This window comes from Labrus bergylta, chromosome 1, assembly GCF_963930695.1.
Source record: "Labrus bergylta chromosome 1, fLabBer1.1, whole genome shotgun sequence".
NCBI lineage: Eukaryota > Metazoa > Chordata > Actinopteri > Labriformes > Labridae > Labrus > Labrus bergylta.
The window spans coordinates 24,195,280-24,223,199 of NC_089195.1; the positions used below are offsets into that span (position 1 = coordinate 24,195,280).

At 39.2% G+C, this 27,920-nt stretch overlaps 1 protein-coding gene across 1 annotated transcript; it reads right to left on the reverse strand.

The window, feature by feature from the left end:
- Nucleotides 1-986: 986 nt before the first annotated feature.
- Nucleotides 987-26,383, reverse strand: herc3 (HECT and RLD domain containing E3 ubiquitin protein ligase 3). Its single transcript, XM_020628879.3, has 25 exons — nucleotides 26,296-26,383; nucleotides 24,511-24,861; nucleotides 22,763-22,922; nucleotides 22,128-22,204; nucleotides 20,930-21,151; nucleotides 20,494-20,585; nucleotides 20,055-20,185; nucleotides 19,288-19,439; nucleotides 19,003-19,076; nucleotides 18,113-18,237; nucleotides 17,894-17,953; nucleotides 16,444-16,555; nucleotides 14,469-14,658; nucleotides 11,540-11,703; nucleotides 11,306-11,419; nucleotides 11,005-11,028; nucleotides 10,805-10,903; nucleotides 10,508-10,678; nucleotides 10,279-10,422; nucleotides 8,081-8,247; nucleotides 6,886-6,952; nucleotides 6,578-6,660; nucleotides 4,638-4,821; nucleotides 3,775-3,877; nucleotides 987-3,650 (listed from the first exon to the last, which is right to left on the reverse strand). The coding sequence occupies exons 2-25, from the start codon at nucleotides 24,731-24,733 to the stop codon at nucleotides 3,442-3,444; spliced, it is 3,147 nt and encodes a 1,048-aa protein (XP_020484535.1). The 5' UTR covers nucleotides 24,734-24,861; nucleotides 26,296-26,383; the 3' UTR covers nucleotides 987-3,441.
- Between the last annotated feature and the right edge of the window lie 1,537 nt (nucleotides 26,384-27,920).

Here is a 27,920-nt window from a genome sequence, read left to right on the forward strand (position 1 = left end):
TTTGATCAGAAAAAACATCTTATATATTACAAACCAATGATAACCAAAATATTTTAACACACCGAGAAACTGGAAACTCTGAAACATAGCATGAGACGTGATTCAAACAGTCATCAAAAAATACTGTGGGAACCCTGGCTCAAGGGACAAATATGGGAAGGACACGAGTTAGTTGACAGCAAATAATAATAATTTATTGTAAAAAGGTAAACAATTGAAAGTTTAATTGCAAACATGGAGCGTGTCCGTCTGTAAAGTCAGTAGTGTGAATGTGGATGTTTGTCTATTCTAGCTTGCAAGGAGCCAGTTCATGACATGTTGAGGACGGCTTGCAATGACCCCAGAGCTTCTTGAAGACATAAAAAGCGTACCTCAGTTCCTTGGGTTGGACACAATTCTCCACATAGAGAAAGCACATGAAAAGTTAAACAGAGCTAGCAGACCATTGTTGACCTTTAATGCAGTTAGGACCCTCTGTTGAATTAGCCTAGCCTTTTTTCTTACACACCATCTTCATCAGCATCTTGAACAAAACATGCATATTATGAACTACACTGAGGTTTTGAAGTCAACCAAACATAAAGGATTAATGTCGAGAATTTACTTCAGCCAAAGGTCGGGATCTGAAGTAAGTTTAACAGCAGGATTTGATGTCAGCTCAACATCTGTATCTCACGTCAATTCAATGTTGGGATTTGATGTCAGCTCAACATCTGTATCTCACGTCAATTCAATGTTGGGATTTGATGTCAGCTCAACATCTGTATCTCACGTCAATTCAATGTTGGGATTTGATGTCAGCCCAGTGTTGGAATCTGAAGTTCAACAACAGGATTTGTTGTAAGTACTTCATCAGGATCCAAAGTTAATTCAACATCAGGATTTCATGTCAGCCCAATGTCGTAGAACAGACTATATATTGACATCAGTTCCACATCAGAGATCCTAGTTTCTACATTGTATTTAACTATGAAACACAATGGAAGTGTTTTACAATGTCTTCTTTTATTTAAAAAGTTGTCTGGAACAGAGAGCTTTGTGTATATTTCAGACAAATATGCGAAAATCCCATTTTCTGAAGCACATTGAAAGGTGCAAAAAAAGTCAAGGGCAGCACAAACCTTTGCATAGTACTAAACTCTGCAGGAAAAAATCTGTTTCCATCAAACATGTAGAACCTGTGTGTGCATGCAGTATAGAGCTTAAGCAAGAGGGCAAAACCATCCTAAGAAACGTCTCAGAAGAGTCCAGTGTTTCAGACCTTTAGAAGATTAACCCAGAGTCACTACAATACTGGGCTGTTTCAGGTTATTGCTAAATGTTTGTGTTAGTGTGACCATGTTTACTGTCTGATATATCTGGTATGTATGAAATATACAAAAATATAAATATATGCAAGACCATTTCACGCAGATGCACAACCTAATTACACATCATTCTGGATTAGAGGGTTTCACTGTAGGAATAAATAACTTGAATTTAAACACGTTTTGGAACAAGTGATATGATAGATAGGCTACAGTCGATATATATCTGTAGTTATTAACAGGTCATCTGCCCACACTGTGTGGTATACACATATATCGTCCTGCCACAAATGTCCAAATTTATATATCAGCGGATCGGGAAAAATCTTATTACACTTGTTATAATTATTCATATAAATGATGACGGTATATATTCAGCTTTAAAGGACAACTTGGGACATGTTTGTTAGCTGCTTGTTAGTTAGTGCTCTTAGCTAGCTAAATATGAAGCTAGAGCAAGCAGCCAGTTAGCTTAGCTTGGCTAAAAGACTGAAAACAGCGAGTTTGGACTTTCAAACTGTTGAAATCTGTCAACTGTTAAATGTAAGGCTGAAATCTGAAAGGTCAATCCAATAACAAAGTATATGATGTGTCTCAGGTTGCCATGGCACTTTATCTCTGAGCAGTTAACTGAAAACTGGCCAGCTAACAAAAGTCAGACTTGTTAAACTTTCTATTGTGACCTGTATATCTATCATTTTTACACTCTTTGTGAAGATAAAAACCAACTCTGTATGCAGGGCAATGTCCAGAGGGTCCCAGCTGTCACCCCAAAATCCAAATATATGATTGGCAATTTGCCTAATCAGGAGGCGGGACTTAAGTTAAACTATTCTGGCTGTTTTCAACAGTAAAGACAGCCCAATTCAATGTTAATTGCGCATACATTTTTGTTTTTGAGTCCCTAAAGACCAAGCTAAGGAGAATTATGTTGCCAAATTGTGTTACTTATCAGTACATTAGGGGGGATAGAAAGGGTAAAAAAAGAAAATGGCCACACACTTCATGTGACCCCTGCATAAGCCAGTGCCCCAGGTGGGCCACCCCATACAAGTCTGGACACGCCCCTGTCTGTATGTGTGCCGAGCTGTTTTCACCACTTTTCAGCCATGAAGCTAAGCTAGTTGGATGCTTATTATATTTAACTAACACACGTTAAATTGGGGCCAATTTTCTCATCTAGCTAACTCTCCGCAAGAAAGCTAATAAAGGTAACACTATGTCCCAGAATGATAAAATTTCAAGGAGTCACATTTTTTTTTGCTTTCATTGAAAAACATGCACACAAACAACAACCACTTCAACTTTGAAAGTCAGCTCTTCATGTAGGTTATGCTGTAGAAGGCAACACTGTTGAATGCAGATTCAAGACAAAGTCAGCTTCTGTGTTATCCACAACGCAAAAGGAAATAGGGATTGCAAATCATAATCACCACATTTTATCCTGCACACCTCGGCCTCGTTCTCCTCCATTGTCCTGTAAGTCGGGTGGCGGACATGCTGGTGTCCAGATTTAAAAGGATCAGCAGGACAAACACTCCTCAAGATTATATTCAAAGTGCTATTTACAAACATATACACATTATTATTTGTCAAAATATAACCACTCTATTTGATAAATTAACAGTAACAAAAATTATATATTGTCTCGAGGTAACAACAGAATTCTTTGACAGTGAAAAATAGAATTTAAGGAGTTGAATATAAAATACACAGCTGTCTAAAACAAAGAAAAAAAAAGAGAAGACAAAAAAAAAAGTAAGCAAAGACCCAGACCCCGAGTTGCTCAGCCTTTTGATTTAAGTCCCAACAATAATTATAATCCCAGGTCGTCATTCTTCTGTAAAACAGTAATTAACATCAAACAAATACTCAAACATAAGACTTTTTAAGATCTTGCAAATGTTCTAGAGGTTATGAAACTTAGCCCAATACAATAAAAAACAATTAGACTCTGCATTTTCAACGATAGACCTTTCAGATTCAAGATGCTTAACAATCCTGTAAGAGCATAGCAAGAGAGCAGCCTTCCCCTCTTTCACTCTGTTCACACTGACATGGTGGTGTATTGCTGTTAAAGTGCATTAAAACCGCTGCAGTCCCCCCCCCCCCACACCCCACCCCCTCTCCCTCCTCAGACAAGGCTGAAGCCCTCATATTGCTCAACGGCCTGGGTGAGGCGGCGACACAGGATGTCTTTGGTCTGATAGCGGGGCATGTCAAGCAGGTTGTAGCATGTGTGGGCCACCGGAAGGTAGTGCTCCTCAGCTGTGGTGGACTGGATGACGATACGCAGGCTCTCCATGCCGTGGATGGGGATACGGTCGCTGCCGGTCAGGAACACTGCACACATGTAAACACAGAGGTCTCACACAGGAACATCCAGCACTTTTTACTGAAGTATTTAAGAGACGTGTGAGGGTCAGAGCGTGAGAATCAAGCTGACACGAGGTTATTCAATGCTTACATAAGAACTGCTTCTTCTTTTCCAGAGGGAACTCGTGGAAAACCTCCCAAAACAATCTGACTGTTGGATGAGTGGCTGTGTATTCCCCTTTGTAAACGGCATTCTGCAAAAAGGAGAGACATGATGAAACGTTTTTCACAGTTTGATCATCACTCTTTAACAGCCAATCTGAAACTTAAGTTACACAGATTCCTTAGATGCTTCTTTAATTTTTGTCTACGTTCTACATAACATATATAAACATATCTCAAAAAAAAATCAGCTTTGATTTCTGTGACAGCTTTAGCCTTACACAAAAGCCCCAACTCTTATCCGAATTATAGAATGTAATCTGCACAACAGGGACATCTGCACATGAGAGCTGATATCACCAGATGAATATGTGAAAACCAGGGACAACAGATTTACGTAGTAGTTGAACCAGCACTCTCGGTGTTAAAACGAGTAAATGATTGTAATAATTGATATCTAATTCAGGATTTTATGTATTCCTTTTAGAAATCCATCCATCCAACATTCACACTCAAACCTACGGCCATTTTAGAGTCTCCAACTAATCTAACGGGCACGTCTTTGGACTGAAGGAGGAAGCTGGAGTAATCTGAAAGATCATGTAAACTCCACACAGAAAAGCTTCTGTCCTCCAAACCAACAATGCAGCTCAATGAAGATATAAACAATGCCTACGATGCATCCGTTCAAATATGTCCTGTGTAGATCACACTTATTCTATTGTTATTTCATGCTGAATTATTAATAAGAAGACGTTTTGGCACAGACATTTGCAGTAACTCAGTAAGTGTTGTGTTCTTTGCTTTTACTAAAAACACCACAGGCACAGATCAATTAATCTCCACACTGACCTTCTCCAGCTCCTCCCAGTTGTAGTTGTTGTTGCCGACCACCATGGCCATCAGCTCAGACGGCTGGAACAGCAACAGGATTTCCCCCCCACACACTTTCAGGAAGCCGGAGGAGAAGGCAGAGTACTGCTCGCTCACCGAGTCTGTGAACACGTAGCGCAGGTAGGCCTCGACAAACTCCTTCCTGAAACACACAAACATGCAGGTTGAGTAAACATTCAGATCATTGATTTGTTCTCCAAAGCAGCTGACACATCAGTTTACCAGGAAATAATCAATTAAGACATGACGATGGGGCTGTAAACACTCTCTGCCTTCTCCATCGTGTTTTTCATCAACGACCTCTCCATCCAGCCTGACCTGAGCTTGTTTATAACTCAGTGACGTCTCACTTCGGAAGTTGCTCAGGTAGATTAAAACGGTGAAAAAAAAAAAAAAAAACACATCTTATCCCATCTCCCCTATCCCTCTTTCAAGCCCGGCGTAGTCTTGGCTGTGAGGGCTGTGAGGGCTGTTTCGTCATGAGCCTCGGATCCTGCTGAAGATTTCTGCCGCTGAAAGGACGTTTTTTTCTTACCACTGTAACTTTTGCTGCTTTGCTAAAGTGCTCATGATGGATTAAGACGGGTATTTGTAACATAGCAATAAGTAAGGTCTTTTAGCTGCTTTTTGTAACATAACAATGAGTAATGTCTTTTTACCTGCTCTTTCGTAATGTTAACAGACAAAGAGTAAGGTTTAGCTGCTTTTTGTAAAGTGTCTCGAGATAACACTTGTTATGAGTTGACGCTATACAAATTAAGATTGATAAATTGATTGATACAAAAATATTTTCAATAGTTATAATGCTAAAGCCATAAAAATAGCGTGATAGCTATTAGTATTTATTCTTTATTTTATAGAAACACCACTTTACATCAGTGAGGTGTTAAAACATGTGAAATGACATTATGTAAAAGATGTGCAGCTTTAGTTTAATTATGAACTCTGACCCTGGCAGGAAATACAATTTAGACCAAATCATTTCTCAAAGATAACATGTAAATCACAGGTTCACGTTCAAGTGGCTTGTAAAACATCAGATAGATCAGACCCTACCTGCCAGAGCCTGCTACCCAACTTGTCAAAGGCTCTTCTTAATGTCACAAATTGACTACTGCAACTCCTTATTGGCAGGTCTCCCTGCATGTACACTCAAACCTAGACAGGTGATCGAGAACACAGCAGCATGGTCATCAACCAAACCAAAACAATACATGTCACTGCACCGTTAATGTCCTTACACTGGCTCCCAGTTGCAGCCTGCATCAAATTCAAAATACTGTAGCTCGCTTAAAAAATAACAACAAAAACATCTCCTGCCTTCCCCAACGCCCTCAACCAGGTCTAACCTCCTGCCCACTACTCTGTGCCTTTGAAAGGCGCCTGGTACCATCTTAGTAAGTAAATATTGAGGGGATTTTTGCAGGAACTACTTGCAGGCCTTGCCATCTGCTCAGCTCAAGCAGCCAGACATGCTGACACCACCACACCCACCACCCACCCTCCACTGTCTCCCCTACTATCACTGTAATCAATGCCACTGGCTCAAGGACGAGCTGAAGAAACAGGGTCTTTCAGTGCCGGAAAAAACACACGCTGAATGACGCAAAACATAACAAAATCTTTTTTTTTTTTTTCTTTTTTTTTAATGTGTTTCCAAAATGAATGTGACCTTCACTTGGAACAATGGGAAGTGAGCTGCCAGCTGTGTGTGCACACGATAATCTCAGAGCTGGAAAAAAAATAAATGAGAAAAACACAGAATCATCTGTTGACCTTTAAATAAAACACAGTGAAAGCTTTAAAAACCTAGAACAAGGTCATTTAGAGATGGAGAGCTGATGAATTTCAGATGTAATCTTTGAAGATTTGATATTTGATCTGCTGCGCAGTCTTACCTGTTGTTTCTGTCCACACTGATGCTCTCTCCTCCAGGTACCAGCTCCTTGACTTCTGTCATCCCATAGTTCTCCCTGGTGATCTGAACACAAAGTGTGCACAACAAGTAGTCTAAGCTGGAGTTTGGTACACCTTTTAACATTGCAGGAGTGAAACGAATGAAACAGTTTACAGTTAAAACGATGCATGAAGATCAGAGATGAGATTTGTTTCTTAATGTCAAACAAAATTAACTTTGAAAAAAACTCTGACCTTATTTTCTAAACTTGTAATCAATGTGAGTAACAGATGAAATTGCTGCACTTACAGCAAAGTTAAGAAGAAACACCTCCTCCACATCGCCTCCTTCATAGTCTAGAAGTTGCTGTAGACTCCTGATGAAATTTAACAGATGGACCAACATTAAGATTTCATGAATGTGAGCAAATGGAAAACACAGTCATCATCTAAATGGGGACCAAAATCACCATCATTCAGTAAATATGCAACAGAGTAAAGACATGACGTACATTTCAAAACAGCTGCGTCATGCATGTTACGATCATGTTATACTACTATATCAGTGTGATCATAGCTCAGTAGAGTCTACCGCTTCAGACAATTTATAGTAAACACCCGTCATCACAGGATTTCATCTGTCCCTGTTTGACTTTTAAATTGAAACCAGGGATCAGCTGTGCCTGACAGCTGCATGGATCAAACAAATATAGTAGGGAACACCCAAAGCTGTCTGTCGGATTGAAAGTAAGACGGAAACATATTTGTAAGCATGGGAAATGACTCAGAGGGAGTGTCAGATTCACCATCAAAACACAGGGAACATAGAAAGAAGATCAAATACAATCACTTTATAGTTTGAGGTCATTCGCTGTTGGTATTTTTAAAATACTAAGAGACAATACAAATGCATGTCATCTCAATCAAGCCAATACATTAAACATAATCTTTATCATTTTAAAAGATACACTTTATAATCTACATTATCTTTATTAATAGTCACTGTGCTGATCCAGTCAGTCAGACTGAAACACTGTTAGAAAAGAGCATTAAACGTACACTGACATGGACATTAGGTCCTTTGTGGTTGTGTTCTCTCTTAAATAAACACCATGCACTGATCACTTGTAGCTTTCAGCGGTCTAATCTTAAAATCAATAGTAAACTGGAAACAATGATGCACAAAGGAAGTGCTGACTCCTCTACTCTAAATCAGGGCAGCAGGATTCCCCAGCGGCAGTTGATTTGATTTCTACTAACACAAAAACATGCAGGTTATGTAAGCGATGACACTGTTATGACCTCTCCACAAACTCCAATTCTTCTTTGTGTGTTTTTTGCAAAGCACTTTTTGAGTTTTACACTATTCCGTTACATTTGTAGGTAAACTGATTTTAACATTCCTCAAAAAACGATGACCATCTCCCGACAATAAAACAAAGCTGCTGCCTAATCTAAATGTATTGTATCGTGATGTTACTTCCTGGCCTCTACTTCTGGGATACCTGGCCTCGGTGGGCGAGAGCTCCGTGAAGTCCTCCAGCGTTGTTGACACGTCGAGCAGCTTCTTGTAGAGAGCCAGGGGGAAGTGCAGGTCCACCACTGTGGAGTTATAGATGGCCAGACCGCAGATGATCCCGATTAAGTGAAACCAGTTCTGCTCAACAAAACACTGAAAACACACATGAGAAAATAAATGATCAGACTGATGCTGTTAATAATACCACAGGCGGATCACCACATGGGCAGAGCTGGCAAGTGCCCAGGGCCCAAAATATTGGACTATAAATTCTAAGCCTTCTTTAAGTGGTTTTTCAGGGAAGGGACAGTCAAGGGTGGTGGGGCACACAAAGTGTAATATTTGCATGTGTAGGTAAGGCGCCAGGGCGAGTTTGTGTCCAAGGACTGTGGTCAAGATAATCCGTCCATGAATAATACTTTTACGTTTTTAACATCTAGCTTTACAAGTGTTGTGTCGTCCCAAGTTCACAAGAAAACTCTAGAGATGACTCAACATCAGTTTGATATATTCTCAACATTTATCATTCAAACAGAGACTCATCTACCCCACCATTAATCCCTGGAGCTGGACAACTGAAACACTTGTCACACGTTGAATCCAGATGTTAAAACAAACTAGGTGTAGTGAGCATGAGAAAATAAATGTCATTTAATACCATTTATAAGAAGCTGAGAACAGCAGGGTGTGCAATCATTTCTTACATGCGGTTATTTTGGGATTACCGGTTACATTTTTTTTACTAGAATAACATCTTATTTTACTAAGATTACTGTTTATGTTAAAAATATGTGTTATTACCTTTTTTTTGAGAGGACAAAACCCAACTAATATAAAGAGACTTCATCACAAGAAACCAACTCCTGTTTTATAAGAAAGTTATGGAGAACTTTACAAAAGAAGAGTTTTTGGTTCTTGTACTAACACCTTATTTCAGTTTTCTTGACCTTTTGGTCGACTTTATAACATATTAGAAACATAGATCAATAACAGTGATGTTCATTTTAACTTCCTATCCATCTGTTTATTCTCTGGTTGACCTCTTGAGCTCAAAATCAATATTTCTATTTTGTATCTGGACATTTAAATCTATCCTTCCATAAGGTCTGAGTTCATGTGATTTTTAGATCTTACAAGTCTCTTTAATAAACAAGAGCTAGTTGAAAAGATGTCTGACACTGCAGAGATAGAGGGTGACCAAAGGAGTCACAGTGACTTTAGAGGATCACTGTTCTTGAAATTCAGGGACATGTTTCCATTATAAAAGGTCTATGCTTTGTAAACCTCGATGTTGCCACGGACACTTCACTTTGTGTGATAGCAGGAACAACCATGTGTCCTAGAAAACACAGCTGAAGCTTAAAAATACAGCCGGAGCACTTATGACAGATAACAGAGTTTGTAAACCTGGAAAAAAGGAAATCAATTTTTACAAATAGAAAACAGAAATGTTTGTGTGAATAACACATTCCCTGTAATCTACAAAAACAGGTTTGTTGAATAAGTAGCATAAACACACTGTTCATTAAGCAGATGTGTGCGTATCTTTGAAGAGGCTGCTTCTGTCTGAGTTAGACAAAACATTTGGAGACTATATCGTCGTCATTTTGGCCAAACACAGCGCTCTGTCACAGAGTTTGTGAAGCTAAGTCACAGCTATAGACTACAGCAGACTACGAGATATCGTTCAGCTACTTACTGTTGTCATAATAAAGCATTCCTCTGATGCATGATACATGTAGACACAGTTAGAGGAGGAAAGTAGACTGCTAAAATCTCACCGTCAAGGGCCACACAAAAAAACGCTAGTAAAATATTTTACATTTGTACAGCACGTCTCCAGGGCGCTATTTAAACACTGTTTACTTCTCATGATGACTATGCAGAGGGAATCATCCGCTGTTACTTTATCTTATATCATGATGATATTTTTTCATCTGCAGATCATGGAACCGTAAGGACTGATCCGAAAAAGATCCGCACTATTCAGTAGAGTAACAACACATTACAGTTAACATGAACATGATGTGAGCATCTTTTAACTACTCGTAAAATGATACTATTAAATTAAACGTAAACAAACTGACTTGCATAAAGTAAATTAAAGAATTGAAATCTTAAAAAAACTTATTCTCTGTACAGTCTGGTCATATGAGTGTAGTGTTGTTCTGCAGAGTGACTTACTTTGTCTGAGAACCAGAGCAGGTTTGACTCATTGTAATGTGTGAACATCCCATAAACAGGATCCATTAGCTCCTTCAACAGCAGCAGGAAGAACTCTTTCGTTACTCCGCCTGCGTCTACGGCCTCCTCGCCATCGAAGATCACCTGAGGGAAGGGAGAGGTCAAGGTTTGTGGAAACAGGAAGAGTGTTCTTTTGTCAGACTTTCAGATTATTGGCTGTTACTCTAACCTTAAGCGGTTTCTTGAGATCCACATCGGAGTACATGGTGAGCTCACGTAATGTGTCACTAACTAAATGGTTCCTGCGCACATGAAGCACCAAGTATGGGTTCCTGGCAAGGTGGGGTTCCAGCGTGAGCAGCATAAAGACGTTGTGCAGGTTTGCACCGCTTACTGCCATCTTTAAAACAGGAAATACACACAAAAAACAAAAATCAAGATAGATGATAAAAGAGAACAACCACATTAAACACAATTAGGAACTCTTAAGCCATAATTCAATCATTTTAACATTCACACCAGCTACCTGCATTTGCAGTTCAGCATCTGTTTGCAGCATGGTTGTCTTGGCTTGAGCATTCAGTATGAACGGGTAGGCACATAGGTTCACGGAGGGAAAGTCACTCTGAAAGGAAATAAGGAATTATTCTTACTGTTTTTAAGGGTTGTTTATATAGCGTGTCATATTACTGAAACTGTTCCAAGGTCAATCTTTAAATAAAGTACCTGTGAAGGGGATGATCCAACTTTCTAGAAAACAAAATAAGAGAGAAACAAAGTCGATTAAGCAAGTTTGAAACAGACCTAAGATACAATTAAAAATGTGAACCAGCGGTTATATTGAAGGGGCTTGTATGTGAACATCACATCTTATTGGGTAGCAAAGTATGACAAATAGTAACACGCTGTCCATGCACAGTGTGAACGACATGGGTTAAGATTGTGAGTGTGAGTGTGTCTGCGTGTGTGTTTGGGTGTGTCAGGTAACGGAGGTAGGGAAACATGGTGGGAGAATGTCAGTACTCACAATATCAGCTTTACTCAGGAACCATTTGAGGTAGTCTTCCTGGATGTCCACCAGGCTGGTGATGTCGGGGATATAAAAGCGGTTGTACTCCACATGGTTGGCCTTTAAGTTGACCTGGTGATATGGAAACAAACACATTTTCAAAATATAAATATCCTCCTTAGAGTGCACTGAGGAGACAGTCGGAGAACAGACGCCTTGTTAAACATAGCATTAGGTGATCTGCGTTGATACCTTATGGAGTTTCTCCAGCAGCCTTAGAGTGGCAACAAAGTAGTTCTCGTAGAACAGGGGTACGAGCAGAGTCTTTCCTCCTGTCAGCATAAACACCACGATGCTCTTGTACATGTCGACCATTCTGGTGAACACGCTGCCGTCCACAAAACACCACCAGTTATCTGCAAGAACAAAGAGATACATCAAATTCATTCTATAGAGCAAACACCTCACTCGACCTGAATGTTTTACTTAAACAAGTGATCGAATGCAACTATGTGCTTTGAATTGAAAAAATGAGCTACTACTAACTTTTCAGATTTAGGCCATGTGTCACCCTAGCGTTTTTTTCTTAGTGTCTTTTTTCAATTATTTGAAATGAACAGAGCGTATTTGCAGCAGAAAGTGGCCGTTTAGAGAAAAAGTGCAGTGCCCAGAATTTTTTTTCCTGAGTGCTCCGCCCTTTTTTGTGGCTGCTCCGAGCCCTCAGGTTGAAATCTTTTTTACTTTTCAGAGAGGCGTTGTTGACGTCACCAGCGCACTTTTCCCAAATGTATGATATTTCCTGTAGTATGACGGATGGTATTTTTTTGCCCACATCACACGTCTTTGCTCCGTGTCTGATTGGGAAATAAATGATCTCATATAGAAAATATGCAGTAAAAAGCAACAGAGCAGTGTCAGTCAGCGCCCGTTGTCAACAGATTGTTGTCATAGAGACAGGATGGACGTGCAGCACTTTTCTTCCAAGCACACAAATGCTTCATGCAAGCCCCACACGGCCTTTCGAAACATTTGTTCAGTTCAGATTGAATTGCTACTGATTTAACCCCACAGAAGTAAAATACAGTATTCTACAGCTCCACAGCTACCATGCAAACTATACATAGAGTAAAGTATATCTATTCATTTGCAGCGGAACACGCTGCCTAATGAGAGCATTTTTACTTGTAGTATATGTTGATTCTATTTTTGTTCTTTTGTCTAAAGGACCAGAATGAGGGTTTAGAGGCCTTTGGTTCCAGATTTTAATGAACTTCATTTTTTTTATTTTTTATCTCAGGGTAAAAAAAATCCACTTCTAGATGTAAACTTCTTGCATTAAAGCAAAGTCCTGAGAGATGGGCAATGTTCGGATTTTAATAATACCGGTATTGATACCAATACTTATCCATACTCTTCTCCAAAATACGTCAATTATTATTTGGTGCATAAAACAAAGACAAATTTACTCATTAGTAACAAAAAAAAAAAAAAATACTTCCTGCATAAATCCTGATTTCCAGCCTTATTTGATCTATTATTTCTTAAATGGTAATTTTAAAACTCGTTTTATGTAAAGCACCAAACTCACTTTAACGTCTTTAACTTCAGAATGAAAACAACCTCACATCAAAGCAAAAACACAAAATATGTAAGTTGATTAATTTTATTCTAAAGTGGAAAAGAAACATTTGTAATTTAGAACTTTAAGTTGATACGCAATGGAAATGAATGCCTTTAAATAAACTCCCCAGACAGTTTGAAGAGCTTTGAGAACTCTGACTGTAGCATACGGACTCTTGTGGATTCACCTTTGTTCATCTTGAATTATTAATGGTTTCTGGTCTAAAATGTGCTCTGGGATGGGTCTTGCGGTACGTTGGAGCTTTTCCACTACACACTTAGAAGTGTTACAGTATGAACGTCATTCTACTGAAACCAAACATGTCAAGGCGCTGTCAGTTTAATAATAGCATATAAAGACACATCGGTCTCCCCGGCCCGGGCTGAGAGGGTGTGCATGCAGAATGACAGGGAAGCTGACGCAACATGAAAAAAGGTCATTTTATCATTACGCCTGATGTAAATCTGAAGGTTACAACCCTCAGGTGATACACCTGAAGTCATGAACAGAATCTCAGTCCTCCACAGTCCTCTGCAGGTTGAAGGTTATTGATTGGTCCTTTTTTTTTTTTTTTTTATAAGGAGCACAGGAACACTGCATGGAAATGCACATTTATATCAGGAAGCAAAGCTGTCTGACTAATTACTGAAACTGTTTTCTTATTATCAAAATGAAAAAAAAAAGACAAGGAAAATATTTCTGCGATAATAATCACCCCCTTGTCATTTTACCCGGAAAGATGTGATAGGTTATATAAAGGTTATTTATTGATTTTTTTTATTCATTAAGCCCTTTTTGATGCTTACTGTGCAGGTGGCTTGTTGCTGTAATTCTTATGTCTTTCATTATTTTGCGAATATTTATCAAAGACTGAAGACTCCCGTCAGCTGTGACACAAAGGCTGACAGGATTCTCTCTCATGCTCGTATATTTAAAAATTTGAAGCAGAGGCGAATGCTTCTAGAATGTGCAGAGAAGATGGGTCGCAACATTTTAATAAAAGCTATTTCATAAGAACCAACTAAAGGGAAAGTTGGCAGCTGTAATAAAGGGACTTTTCTGCTGTTGTGCCAGTCGTCTTATTAAATGCAGGACTTTCCATCAGTGCAGGCTGACTGTAAAGTTTAAATCACAACAGGATTCCCGTTTGTCCAGGAGCTTATCAGTACTTTAGGTACTAGACAATCAGGTACCCGAAACCAAAAATTCTATCCCTAAAGGTCATGCATGAAAACTGTTAGTGAGCATGTGTCTTCAGGGAAGGCAGAAGTTCCAGTGTGATTCGTCTTAAGTTCTTGTCTTTTCTTTTCTTTCCCTTTTCCCCATTATTAACATCGACCCTTAAAAAACCTTGATTCTGGATCTAAATATTTCCTCTGCATAACAAGCACGGCCCAAGAGACATGGACCGGTTTGAGATGCTGACATACAGCAGATGAAAAATGTATAGTCTTGTGGTGAGAAGTCTCATAGTGGGTTTGTCATGACCTCATGTTCTGAGTAATAAGCTACCATAGGAGTTCTGTTAGAAAGAAAGAAAGTGTGTGCATGCAAGTATACCCAATACTTTGCTGGGGTTGGCGTCTAGCCGGAGGATGGCCATTGCCAGGGGGATAGTGAGGCGGATGTAGTTCTTGGAGTCCAGCAGAGCCGGGTACTCAGACAAGATGAGGTAGATCCTCATGGCCTCGACGTCAGGAGGGGAGCGTGGTAGCTGAGGGATTAGAAGACTCTCAAAACTCTTGCTGGCCTAAAAAGCCGGATGGACACAGGAAGAAGAAGGACACATATGACAGAATGTTTATATTTACACTTTTAATAACATAGTAACAAAACGTATTTACTGTAATTTACTGTGATCTGTTTGAAAGGAGCAAGTCTACACAAATCAAGCAGAGCAACTTATGAAATACTATTCCACTTCAAAATAAAAGGGCAGTGAGGAAGACGTATTGCTAACTGAATGTTGGGAGAGGCTTTTAGTGGTTTGGAGTTTGGCCTTGTTATTCCAAACAGATTTTAATTCATGTTGCTTTGAAAGGCATGAGGTCAAAAACAAACAGTGTGGAGCTAATGTTAGAGGGTATGACTCAGGATCTGCCACAGAACAAAATGTTCTTTCAAAACAAGTGCCATGTTCACATATAATGTTTTTATTAAACACAAGCTGGATAATCCATCCCCAGACCTTTAACTTGTTTATTTTGAAAACAAGAGTAAACATTTTGGGATATTTTGTCTCACATGATCAAATCAAAAAACACATTTTACTGTTTGATATCCAGGGTTCCAAATATCTCCAAATATAACCTTTTGTTTGGCAATTATTCAGATTTAAAGTACCAGGGTTTGACTTGGAGTTAGTTGTAAATCCTCCATTTCAAACTTTGATCCTGGTTTTCTGAGAGTGAGAGTATTCAAGTTCTGTTGAACATGCCCGGAAAGGGTGATAGGTGGGAAGAGCTGTCCTTACATCAATTGCTTAAAACGGTTTCATAATTTCTTCCTGTGGCCAATTAAGAGTACGTACACACACCATCTGATGTCTCCACTGTGTGTTAGTGACAAGTTAACTAAATACATATTCAGCACACGTAAAGCACCGATAGAATTCAATTGGAGTCGTGTTAATGGCCACCGAAAGAAGGTGAGGTTCAAGGTTGTCTTTATCATCCCTCTGAGAGGACCATTTGTCTTTCAGTCAGGAGTAAAAGCAACATACATCCAACACAAGACGACGCTAAGAAGTAGAAGTCCAATGGACAATGAATACAACAGATAAAAACAGATTAAAAAGCAAACCAATAAGTCATTGAAAAGGGGAATGGCATCAGGTTTTTTTTCAGTCTATTTGTCCTGAATATCCTGGTAAGATGTTCACTCTCCTTTTGGCTCTGTTTATTTTTTTTCTTCATCAGCAAACCAATTAATTTCTGAAGGAATTATTGGTATCTTAAGCTGCAGATGGTCCACTATATAAACCAGGTTGTTGCTTACTTTGTCACATTGCACTGGACACACACCATACTGTGAATTATTATTATTTTTTTTTTTTTTCGGTAAACAAGAGTGAGAGTGAACTAAAACAGAACATATAGAGCTGTAAAGCCAAAGTAATAACTTGAAAGATGCTTAAACAGTCAATAGAACTGGACAATACAGAGTCAGGTGATAAACTTGACCCATTCAATATAAAGGTACTGATAAGTGCAGCTTCAAAGACATCTGTGACCTGACTAAATGAAACGGGACCCCCTGTGTAAAAATTGGTGTTCATTCTTCACCAGGAGGAGGCGCTCTGACAACAGCAGTGTGGTGTTCTGTAATGCACTTTATAACCACAAACTCTCTATTTCATTACAGCACGGAAAAAGAGGCAACAATGGGAGTTAAAGGGGAATTTTAAACTAGTACTATGAAATGTAATATTAGAAAAACCCTACCTGGGTTTGTGTTAGGGTTAGGCTAACCGTAACCCTAAATAAAGGATATTAGCTTGTGCATTTAACAACATAAATCAACTACAAGTCAATACCTGCTCCAGGAGTCCGGAGAAAGCCGGTCTGCTGAGCGTCTCAAAAAGCATTCTGACGGAGTTGAGATCGATGCCCGGGATCTTTGGGTTGGTTTTGAAGTGTGTATCATCACTGAGAGAAGCAAAACAACAGGTGATTATTGTAGTGTTTGGACCATCTTTGATGTCTCAGTGATCACTAACAGGATATAAATAGTTTAGAAGTCACATCCAGGGACAGTAAAGCCTTGATATAAAAAAAGACACACAGTATTTTGGATTAAACAAAACAGTCTAAATAAAACTCTGACATGAGTCTTAATAACACTGGTGAAGGGGAACACACTCAGCCTGAAAGTATTTCAGTCAGATGCAGCCGGCGAGCCAGAACACGGCCACAAAGCCAACAAAACCCTGCACATGAAGGTCGGCACCTTTTTACAGTGTCATCCATCACATTCGTATAACATCCGTTCTATTTAGTCATAACACTGATACATCAGATCTGATGTTGTGCACACTGTTTGCCAAACAATAACCAACCATGCACATAGTACTCTGTGAGGTTTATCTGTGACCCACATCACTGAGAGCTCTGAGAGTCTCGTATGAATTAAGATTAAATAAAAAGAACCACAAGTATTAAGTCCTTAACTACAGTTTACTGCTAACAGTACTACTTGGTGTGTTTCAGCAGACAGTTAAGTATTAAGTTCCACATCTTTCATTTAAAGATGGTTTCCACCCTGTTGGCCTCCAGAGCTCATCCTCTGTTCATGATAAGTATCTGCTGATGAGTGTTTGATATACATCCACCGCCTTTACATCGAGTTATGGGCAGAGAAATCTGAAGTCTCACAGACTTCCCAGCAGTCTACTTCATGTAACGGTCTGTGCTTTCGGCCCTGTTTTTCATTTTTGTTGCATGATATCTTTGTACTGTCCAAACAGCTCATATGATCCTCGTGCAAGGTGGGAACAATTCATTCCTGCTGTTACATTTGGATCACAATTTCCCTTTCTCTTCTTATGTGCAAAAAGATTTGACTTATATAGTCAGTTAACTTGAATATAATGGTGGGGTCCTATGGGGGACAAGATAGTGCCTGGGGGATTGTGAGAAAAAGATGGGAAAAGAAAAGTTCTGATTCAAAATTGTTACTTTTTCTCTAATCTTTGATTTTTTTCCACTGAAAAATAAAATAATTATTTTACCTCCAATAGCATCAATCGGTCCTTTCTAATTAAACACTCTGAAAGGTTAAGTGTGTGTGTGTGTGTGCGTGTGGGGCGCTATATCCTTGATAGGAAAAAACCCCATGTTAATTATAATAATATAACTAATTGTTGTAGAAAGTGGCACTAAATGAAAGATGTTTAAATGTGAAAGTGAAGTACTAATACCTCAACATTGTTTGACTGTCCGTCACAGAAACATACACTTTAATGTACAGACTTTGTGTTTATGCACCTTTGGTCCAAGAAGCTGGCGTTCCAACAAGCTGTTGATGAGAGTTGAATGATGATGTCACTGGGAAAAGAAACACAATGGAAAAATATCAGACCAAAGAGAGCAGACACAAAAACCTAGAATATTATGTGTTTGACATAATCGATATGTTAAATATATATCCTTAAAAAATAACGAACACTGAGCATTTCACTCAATAGCCTTCTTGATTGGACTTACTTTGTGACACTAGAATCTGGGCTGTACATCAGCTTTAACCTCCATGAGTTTAATCTTTCATAAGTGATTGGGGAGAGACTTTTACTGACGTTGATCACTCTGAAGTCTTCTGGGGCGACAAAACTCTGCAGAGAGGAAGAGAAACAGAGAGATAACAGCACAAACATTTAAAGACTGTTTGCACTGGACTGTCCCCCCCGAGAGTGTCACCGCTCTTCACAGAGACATTTGGGCCTCGTTCTGCTGCACCGACTCCCTCTCCTTCATGAAGATCAAATAAATGAACCACTCCTGAGGGCATTTCAACGGAGAGGCTGAATGCTTGTTATTTCTTTATCAAAACGCACTCCTGACAATTTGCTGGATATCTGCAGCAGACAAGTGCTCCATTTACAGCGTTTATAAACACTAGTCAAATCTTAAAAGACATTAATGCCACCTTGTGGTGAAATCCTGGAACTGACGTAACAAAGCTTCAATAATGTTTTAATTACAGGTTGCTGTTGTTGCTTCTTTACTCTAAATCAGTTTCAGTTTAAATGATTTGGGTCTGCCTGTTTGCGTTTGTAAAAACTGAAAGATTCTAATATAATTTATCAGCTTTGTTTTGTTTTATTATGAAAGGGTTAACTTGAATTATTGATTTAGCGTTGGTGGCTGGCAGTTTCACTTCAGCAAAGGTTTTTTTGTTTTCATGACACATTCAACAAGTTTCTAACTTTAAATCAAACAGTATTAAATATATTTGATTCCAAATAACGATGCTTTGCTTTCTGAGGGGAGAGATGACAATCAAAAGGACAATAAGAAGAAGTGGTAATAGATTTGAAGTCAGCTGATAGAAAGGCAACACGCTTTGGAGAGAGGATTTAAAAAATGAAATCACATACCTGGTTAGTGGAGTACAACAAGAAGCTATGGTCTCCCCCACAGATGATTTTGGTCACTGTATAATGTTTGGATTCTAGAAAATGAAGGAAATAGAAACAGCATAAGTAAACATTCTCCAATAAGCCATTCAATGAAATAATCAGGATACACTTTCATAACCCCAGGCGAGGAAATCATCATAATGTACTAGCCAGGCATTTTATAAAAGCCATTTAAACCAAACAATCGTACAGAGTATATAATTAACATGTTTTTTATGTATAACCCAGTCCTCTGCTGCTCACCTGTTCTATGGACATTTCCAGTCAGGAAACTGCCCTTGACAGGAAATGGGCTCCTGGCATCACCCCGTATTCCAGTGCCCAACTGCCCATGGCTGTTACAGCCAAACGCATACACCACACCAGAGGAAGGCACAAACGCCAACGTGTGGTGCCTGCCAACAACAAAAACAAATTCACACTTTTAGGACACAGAGAAACAGAAGCAGCCTGTGAACGTCACATTTATCAGGATGTCCTTTAGAGCTTGATTTAAACCCAAAGCAGTGACCTTTAATTTGACTATTTCATCTTTTGATTGTCATGCTGTGACAGAAAATGTTTACATTTAAGCATCTTTGTAAGTTTATGTATATCTTATATCTTTCCCTCCTCATATTAAAAAAAACCTCTGCTAAATTAAATGACATGAATATGTATCAAATGTGAAATGATTCTATTCAAAATGTTTCTTTCATATATTTGTGGTTCTTGATTCTGCTGTTTTTGTTTCCTTCTTTCTGATAGTATTTCAATTATTACATATCAAAACAGAGACAAACAATCTTCCTGTTTAAAAACTGAGCAATAAACTTCTCCTTGATTCAGATCGTATTCTCATGTAGTCAATGAAGTTGACCCTTGAAAGTACTGCTCAAGTTCATGCAGTACAAGACTACAAACCTGAAGACTTCAACTTCAAAAATTGCCATAAACAACGTTCTCACACTTCGTAGAGATAGACCTGTACAGAGTTGTATCACATTGTGCAACTCTGTGAAAGTGTGTACCTGCCACAGGTGATCTGGGAAACCTCAGTGCCCATGAGCTCCAGCACTCGTCTGGGTAAAAGTTCATTATTGCTGGAGCCATGACCCAGCTGACCCAACGCGCCATCACCAAATGTAAACAAGCCGCCATCCTGCCAGAGAGATTGTATTGTTCATGTTGTTTATTGTAGTTTTTCTTGGCATCGTATTAGAGTTGTACGTATTTTCTCCAGCAGTGGTCAAGAGATTACAGAGTTGCATTGTAACATTTTGATTTTGACTGATGAATGAGTCAAGGTCATATCATGCAACATGTAGCAAAAAGCAGCACAGCAAGAGAGCTTCCAAAACTGAGAAGCAATTAGCCAAAGTGGACTTTAAAAATGTTTTTGGCATGCATTATAACCTAAGATTTTGACGCTCTGCAAAGCACGGATGGAACGCTTGTCTATATCGTTACCTTTGTGAGTGCTGCTGTGTGTTCATCCCCACAGCTAATATGAACAACTTTTTGAGATCTCAAGAACTTGATGTGGCACGGGACAGCACGATCTGAGGACAGGAACAAAAACAAGCGAGTAAGTCACGCTGTTCTGTAGTCTGATGTACAGAATAATGATAATAATACCTTTTAACACACTAACAACTTTAGAAGCATCCTTTCTGCACAGTGTTAAAGTGGGTAAAAATGGCATGGCATTATAATACCACTTGTTCTCAATTTTAAATGAATTTAATTTTAAATGTTGAACTTTTGTTTGAGAACATTTAGTGCATCTTTAAAAGAAAGACCTCTCATGCAGGAAGCGCCTTACTATTGCATTATACAAAACAATGAATACAGACCCTTTCATGATCTCTTTACAATGGCTGCTTTTTATCCGGTTGGTTATTACCTTGTTTATCATTGAGACCCAGTTGGCCAGCTTTGTTCTTGCCCCATCCAAAAACCGCTCCGGACAAGGACAGAGCAAAGCTGTGGTCTCCCCCGGCGGTTATCTGTGCCAAAGGAATTCCAGCCAGAGACTTGAGGGGATGAGGGAACAGCTTGCTGGACTCTCCTTTCCCCAAACCGAGCTGACCGCTGGTGTTCTGGCCCCATGTGAACAGCTGGCCATCTGGGAGGGAAAGCACAGAGACACAAAACGGTTCAATGTGCGTCTATACCAACAACTGCCATTTCAGGGGAAACTATAACATTTGTAAGGTAATTTGGTTGCTGTATCTAAATACATAAACTGTCTAAAATAGTACATCTCATACACAGAGACCACATATAGAGCAAATATGGACCAGATTTCTACCCTAGACCTTCTCTCAAGGACCCCACTTTGCATCTTTCTTATATGTCCTTCTGAATTACAACTCATTACTTTACTGTATTTCAGACCCATATGTCTATGTCATTATGAAAAAGCAAAGCAAATACAGGACATCAACGAAGGGATATAATCAGTACAGTTCAGTTTTTCACAGTAATTAAAATACATAGAGACATTTGCACCAAGGCTAGTTGGTGCAAATGTCTAATTGTAGGTAGAATGCCAAAAGAATGACGGATTTAATGTTTCAAAGAATTAATGTTATCTTTGCCCAAGTGCCTGGTGAGATCCATAACTTTGTGTAGCACCAAAGTACAAAGACAGAGGCTCTGCAACAAATATTACACTTAATTGTCATGCACTGTTTATACGTCCCGCCATTTCTATTCAGCGTCTGTTTTCTCAGATAAATCAAATATTTTATGAAAAGAAGCTTCACAACTCTTATTCTTTCAATTCGTCTGTACTTGTTGGGAAGCTTGAGCAGTATGTTTTGGTTGAATGTTTGCTTGAGTGATGTCTCGAGTTTTTCGCACACAAGCCACGGTGAAAGTCAACCGGTTGTCATAGTAACAAACAAAAATGAAACGAGAAATAATCATCAGACAACAGGTTAGAGAACATGAAGCACAGTTTGCCAGTCGAGATGATTGTGAGATGCAAAATGTTGCAAAGTTGAAGCGGCCATCAGTCTGACCTGGATGGAGGATAGGAGTTTAGAAACATAGGTTTTAATTGTATTAGTATTAAGAGCAGATTGTGTTTTCCTCACCTCTAGAAAGTGCAATGCAGTGCTGATTCCCACACATTACTTGAGAGATCCGATGGTCACACAGCCTCTTGACCAACCTAGGGGGAAAAATTGATAAATTATTCATACATTTAAATGATTAACATTATAAATATTTCATGTGGAAGTTTCCTGATACACAATACTGCAACAAATGAAAACAGTCAAAGTGAAAAAACAAACACCTCTGATGAGGTTTGATCTGCAAAGTGTGGGTAAACCACACGTTGTCCTACATCTACATCCTTGTTCTCCTCTTATCATCAGGTGTCATTTAATGATGCAATGAAATCACAACTCAGTCTCAAAGATTGTCTTAAATTTTCTATTTTGTTGATATTTCTATCTCTCTAACCACCATAAGCAAGTAGTTCACAATCACTTTAAACATCACTATCCTAGTACACAGAAGTTCTCTAATTAGTTTAATACATGAAAGAATTATGATGATTTTTTTATATTCTCATTAAATGAGATCCCAATGATTTGTTACTAATATTTTGGATGAATGGGTCAAACCAATGAAATAATTGTTTGAGCAGCCCTTGTCCTCATTAATGCTCAAATCATAACCTCCATTTTTTTTTCCTGGTGTTTTACTGCCCGCTTTTACTCACCTTGGTATTCGAACAGCCGTCTCCGAGGTGCCAAGGCCGAGCTGACCCCCTTCGCCGGCCCCCCAGGCAAACACTTGACCCTGCTCGTTCACCGCCATTGAGTGGGTCCGACCACACGACACCATCGTGATCTTCTGAGTGTCCAGAGCTCCTACCAGCTCTGTAGAGAGGAGGGAGATTAGAGAATATCTGACAAACCACCTCATTTAGAGGCTTGTGTAAGGTGGATGAATTGCTAATGATATAAATATAAACATACTTTAAGGAAATACTACAAACCAAAAATAATATTAGGTGCAAGTTGTTCAGTTTGAGGGTTTTCATCAAGGAAATCCCACTCACTTTTCACCGAGAATACACTAGTTTTATTCGCTCAAGGTGCAGTGAGTCTTGCATTTATTCATTGTTGTTACAGTTTCACCCACATGCCTATACAAAGTATCACACTATACAAACTTGCGCCCACATACCAACACATATCCACTGCTGTCTGCAATCACTTCACAGGGTTTGAGAGTGTCTCAAGCGTCCAAGAAATCAGTATGTGGTTAGATGTGAGCTTTGCAGCAGACGCTACAGATAAATGGAGGCACTTTAACAACGTGTTTAGGCTGAAGCTTTGTAGATCAACCTTACATTAAATCAAAGTCAGTGTGCAATACAACTTAACAACATCCTGAAGATGTGAAAAGAAGCTCATCATATGAACCATGCAGGTCTGACGATATCTAACAGCTGGATAATCAGACCTGCCGCTGCACTTTCATTTTAACACTTAGGTGTGTTTTCTGCAGAATCAGTGGGTAAAACCTCAAAACTTCAGTCTGCAGCCGAGCTAGCAACTCTATAAAGCTGAGGTTAGGCACATTGATGCTTTGAGATAATTACTAACATCAGCATGGTGACATGTTTGGAGAAATAATGCTACGATTGTTGTGTTAATCTTTAACACTTTTGTAGTTGGCTGTTAGAAGGCAACTTTTGCTAATCAGCACTGAACACAAAGCCGATGGTTTAGTCATTAGTTTGCACGCACATATTTGTTGATACACTTCAGACATGTAACATTTTGTCCTGATTATGGCGGTGGGAAATCTAAGAGTTTTGAGTTAATTGAATTCATCTTCTAAAAACGGTGAACTTCTTGATTAACTTTCATGGCAATCCATCCAGTAGTCAATGCATTTCATTTAAACCTTTAATCTCATGATGCTGCTGGTGTCCAATCTGAGTGACTGCGAGTATGAACCTGCCATTGGCCTGTTTTAGAAGTTCAACTTCATCTATTTGAATTTGATAATTTATAAAAAAAAATTCAATTGCTATATTAAACATCAAGTTGTGATGTGAAGATTTTGAACTTGTATTCGTATAAGAAAATAATCTGGCATTATTGTCTTTGGCAGGGATTTCCACCAAAACAAGTTCACTTTCTACACTATTTTGTTACGCCATCTTTGCTGCAAGCCAGAAACAAATTCAGAATAATGATTGGTTCAGCAAGACTTTCCTCTGGCCTGTCTACAATACAGTCCAGATACAGGTACTAAAGTAATGACAATCTAAAAAGTCAAAGCAATCCATTGGTTGTTAAGATATTTCAGAGGTGGTCTGACAGACAGACCCATAATTGATTTGTTATGTTTCAACAGCATTTTCACATATTTTTCTACACCCACCTACTTACATGAGTGCTGCCTGCAGGGTGGTGTGATATAATTGCACAGATTAAAGAGAGGTCAGTTTACCTGGAGACGTCCCTGGTTTGTCGTGGCCCAGCTGTCCACAGCTGTTAGAACCACATGTGTACACACTACCATCATGCAGCAGGAACAGCGAGTGCTGCCCTCCACAAGCCACCTCCTTTAGTCCCCTGTCGCTAAACACATGACAAATCCTGGGCTCAAACATGGGGTTCCTCTCTGCACCGATACCCAACTGTCCATCCTTTGCATTCCCCCAACACAGCATGTTGGCGAGGGGAGGAGGGGTGAGCACCAATCTGAAGGGGAAGCGAGTCTGATGCCAGATGGTGGAAGACAAGAAATGTTTAGGCTTGAGAGCAGCCCCGCTTTCTCCTCTTCATATAAATTCCAACCCTAGGAAATAAAATACAGGTTTATTAGGCATCTGTCATCATAAGAAACAGACAAGAATCATTATTCTCCACGTGTGAACACTGCATGTTTTTAATAATACAACAAGGATGGGCTTAGGGAGGGGTGTGGCTGTGTGTGAGAGTGACGTAAGCTGTATGACAGAGGAACAGGAAGAGTGTTTAAATAAACTGTGTCGGTGTAATCCCAGCTTAAGCAGCTCCTGGCAGTGCTGCCTTGCTGTCATTTCACTTGTAAAAAAATATGCATGTTACTGACCGAGTTAGCCGTGGGATATTCACAAATGGACATCACGCACGATAAGACAAAGAACATGGAACCAGGCACCAAATAAATCAAAGCCTGGTAGGACAGCCAGAACCCGGATCAAAAGTTGTTTGCCGTCTACCTCAACATTTGTGTGAACAAAATCATCATTCTTGTCTGTACTACCTGCACTCGACTGCCAATGTGTGAATTAGACCGAACTGAAATAAATGGGGTCAATTGAAATAGCACTACAAATAAACATCTCAACTTTCCAATTTTTTTTTTTACCAAAGCTGAAACAAATATTACTACATCTACATTGATCTACTTACATGTTGTAAAGGAAGAAACACTGGTCCATCCTTTTCTAATGAGACTATTTTCATTTTTTTTTGTCCTCCATTAAAGTACATTTGATGAAGATGTTTATTTAAAATGAGGGAAATTGTAAAAAAAAATAAAAATAAAAAATAAAAAAAAATCATATTAAACATGTCTAGCATTTGAAGCAAAGAACAGATTTTTAGAAGTGATCTAAATTAATTAATTAATTAATTTTGTTGTAATATAATGCAATACAGGTCAACAACACGACATCTTAAATGCCTCTGTAGGTTGAATTAAACTGAACATTATACCCATCATGAGGAAAAGCAGGCTGTTGCAATATTTATAGTTGAGTGTACCTACAAACCTGGGACTATTACTAACCGTGTGGAAGGACACATTCAGGTTTAGTAACACAGAGGGCACGTCAGCCAACACCTGAAGAGAAGACGCCAGCTGTGTTTTGTGTATATCCTGTATCTGAATAATCCAGCTGTAATGTGTTTCAGGTTACGATAGCTTGATGTTGGGGAGAGAGAAAAAGAGGAGTGGCCTGGGTCTGCGTTGTGCAGACATGTTTGCGTGTGTAGGTATAATGTATGAATTGGCATTAGCTGTTAAAACAGGTTATTAAGGGAACCTAAATATGCGCCTTCGTGACCCACACAAGCCATTAAAGTTAACAGTGAGCTAACGTTAGCTAATTAACCTTAGCAAAGCTGCAACATCGCCGATTGTCAATTTTAGCGATGCAAAATCACGAACACCGCAATGTTAAAATAAGCAGAACGGCGTTATAGTTGCTAGTTCGCCCCGAAATTTAAAATATTTTTTGTTTACCTGGAGAGCTGCATTCTGATGTTGGGCGTTTGGTTTCGGTTCAGCTAAGAAATCCAGCTAGGAAGTGCCACAGCTCGACTACGTCACTGGGCGTCAGACGTAGGAAAGCTGTGATTGGTCCTCAGGGTGGAAGGCGCAGGTGCCATAACAAATTCTGGATAGTTTTTCCTCTGGTTTCAAAGCAAACATTTATATGTTAAATGTTGAAATGTTATAAATATAGTCTAACTGAAGGAGGATGAGGATGCATGTCTGTTATGGACCATATGTAACTTTGATTTGATGGCAAAATATAGCCCCTTATACATTGCCAATTCAAGGTGGGAGGTCACTCCTTAAGCAGGACACTGCAGGATCTGAACATCTGCATGTTTGTTCACACCTCATATGTTACACAATATCGTAAAAGCTATATGAAATCACTCGTGGACAACGATATTAGGCTGCTGCGGGTTAAAAGTACAAATGGCGTTATGCTGGAGGACCTTCATTATTATGTGTGAAGTCTGTGGGCTTTTGCACTCCCTTGTCTAGATCAGTGGTTCTCAACTGGTCAAGTCTCAGACCCCCCCCCAACATCTCCTTCATGAACAATCACGACCCAAATATGTGATACAATCAACAATTCAACCAATTAGATTTATCTAATGAAAAATTGTGTAGTTTGGACCTCAGACGGTAGAACATGTGACAGAACAAGGAAATGCAACAAAACAAAAATGTTTAAAAAGGGCTTCATGGACTTTTTGACACAATTTCCTCTTCCAGGCACACATTCGCGACCCACTTTTGGTTCCCAACCCACCAGTTGAGAGCCACTGGTCTAGATGCATTGTCTGCACGCATGACCAGAGTCTTACAAAAGGGAATTAACACAAGCTGCACACAAATAGTATTTGGAAGTGATAAGAAATGACATTGCTGTGCTCCTCGCTAACGTCTTTGACTTTTCCTCCAACTGAATTCAGGCTGTGCATGTCCATCTGTATTTGGAAAATCTTTTGGCATATTTAACTTTCTGACACTTTTAATATCTGGCTTACATTTTCCCATTTCTCCAAAGTCACCTTCCCAAGCCTTATAGAGCAACTTGCTGACATCTTATTTTTACAGTAAATTTTTACATTACTGTGGTGATGTTTATCTGTACTCAGGGGGCTGTCGCTGCCAGGCATAGCATTAAGTAATTTGTAAAGAAATGTGTCAGAATATGTATCAATCATATCATTCTGGTGGAAAACAGGCTACTTTCATCCATGTCTTGCTGTAAATATGATTCAATTGTTTTGCCCGACCACGCTTCAGTATCTATGAATATCTATTTCCAAAAGTTTATTATAGGCCACCATGGCGTCTTAACACGCATCTGCCCTTGGATGAGGATTTTATCAGTTTTGTTTCAAAGCAGCTAGGCTTATTCTTTCAGGTCAACGAAACTCCGGATGTGTCAGCTTCGGTGCTGTGGGAAGCGATGAAGGCTTTTATAAGGGGAGAGATCATTTCGTATGGGGCACATCAGAAGACACTTAGGATGGAGAAACTAACAAACTTGTCCAAATGTATAGCACACTTGGACTCTTTGTATGCAACCTCAAAGTTGCCAAAATTCTATAAAGAACATATGT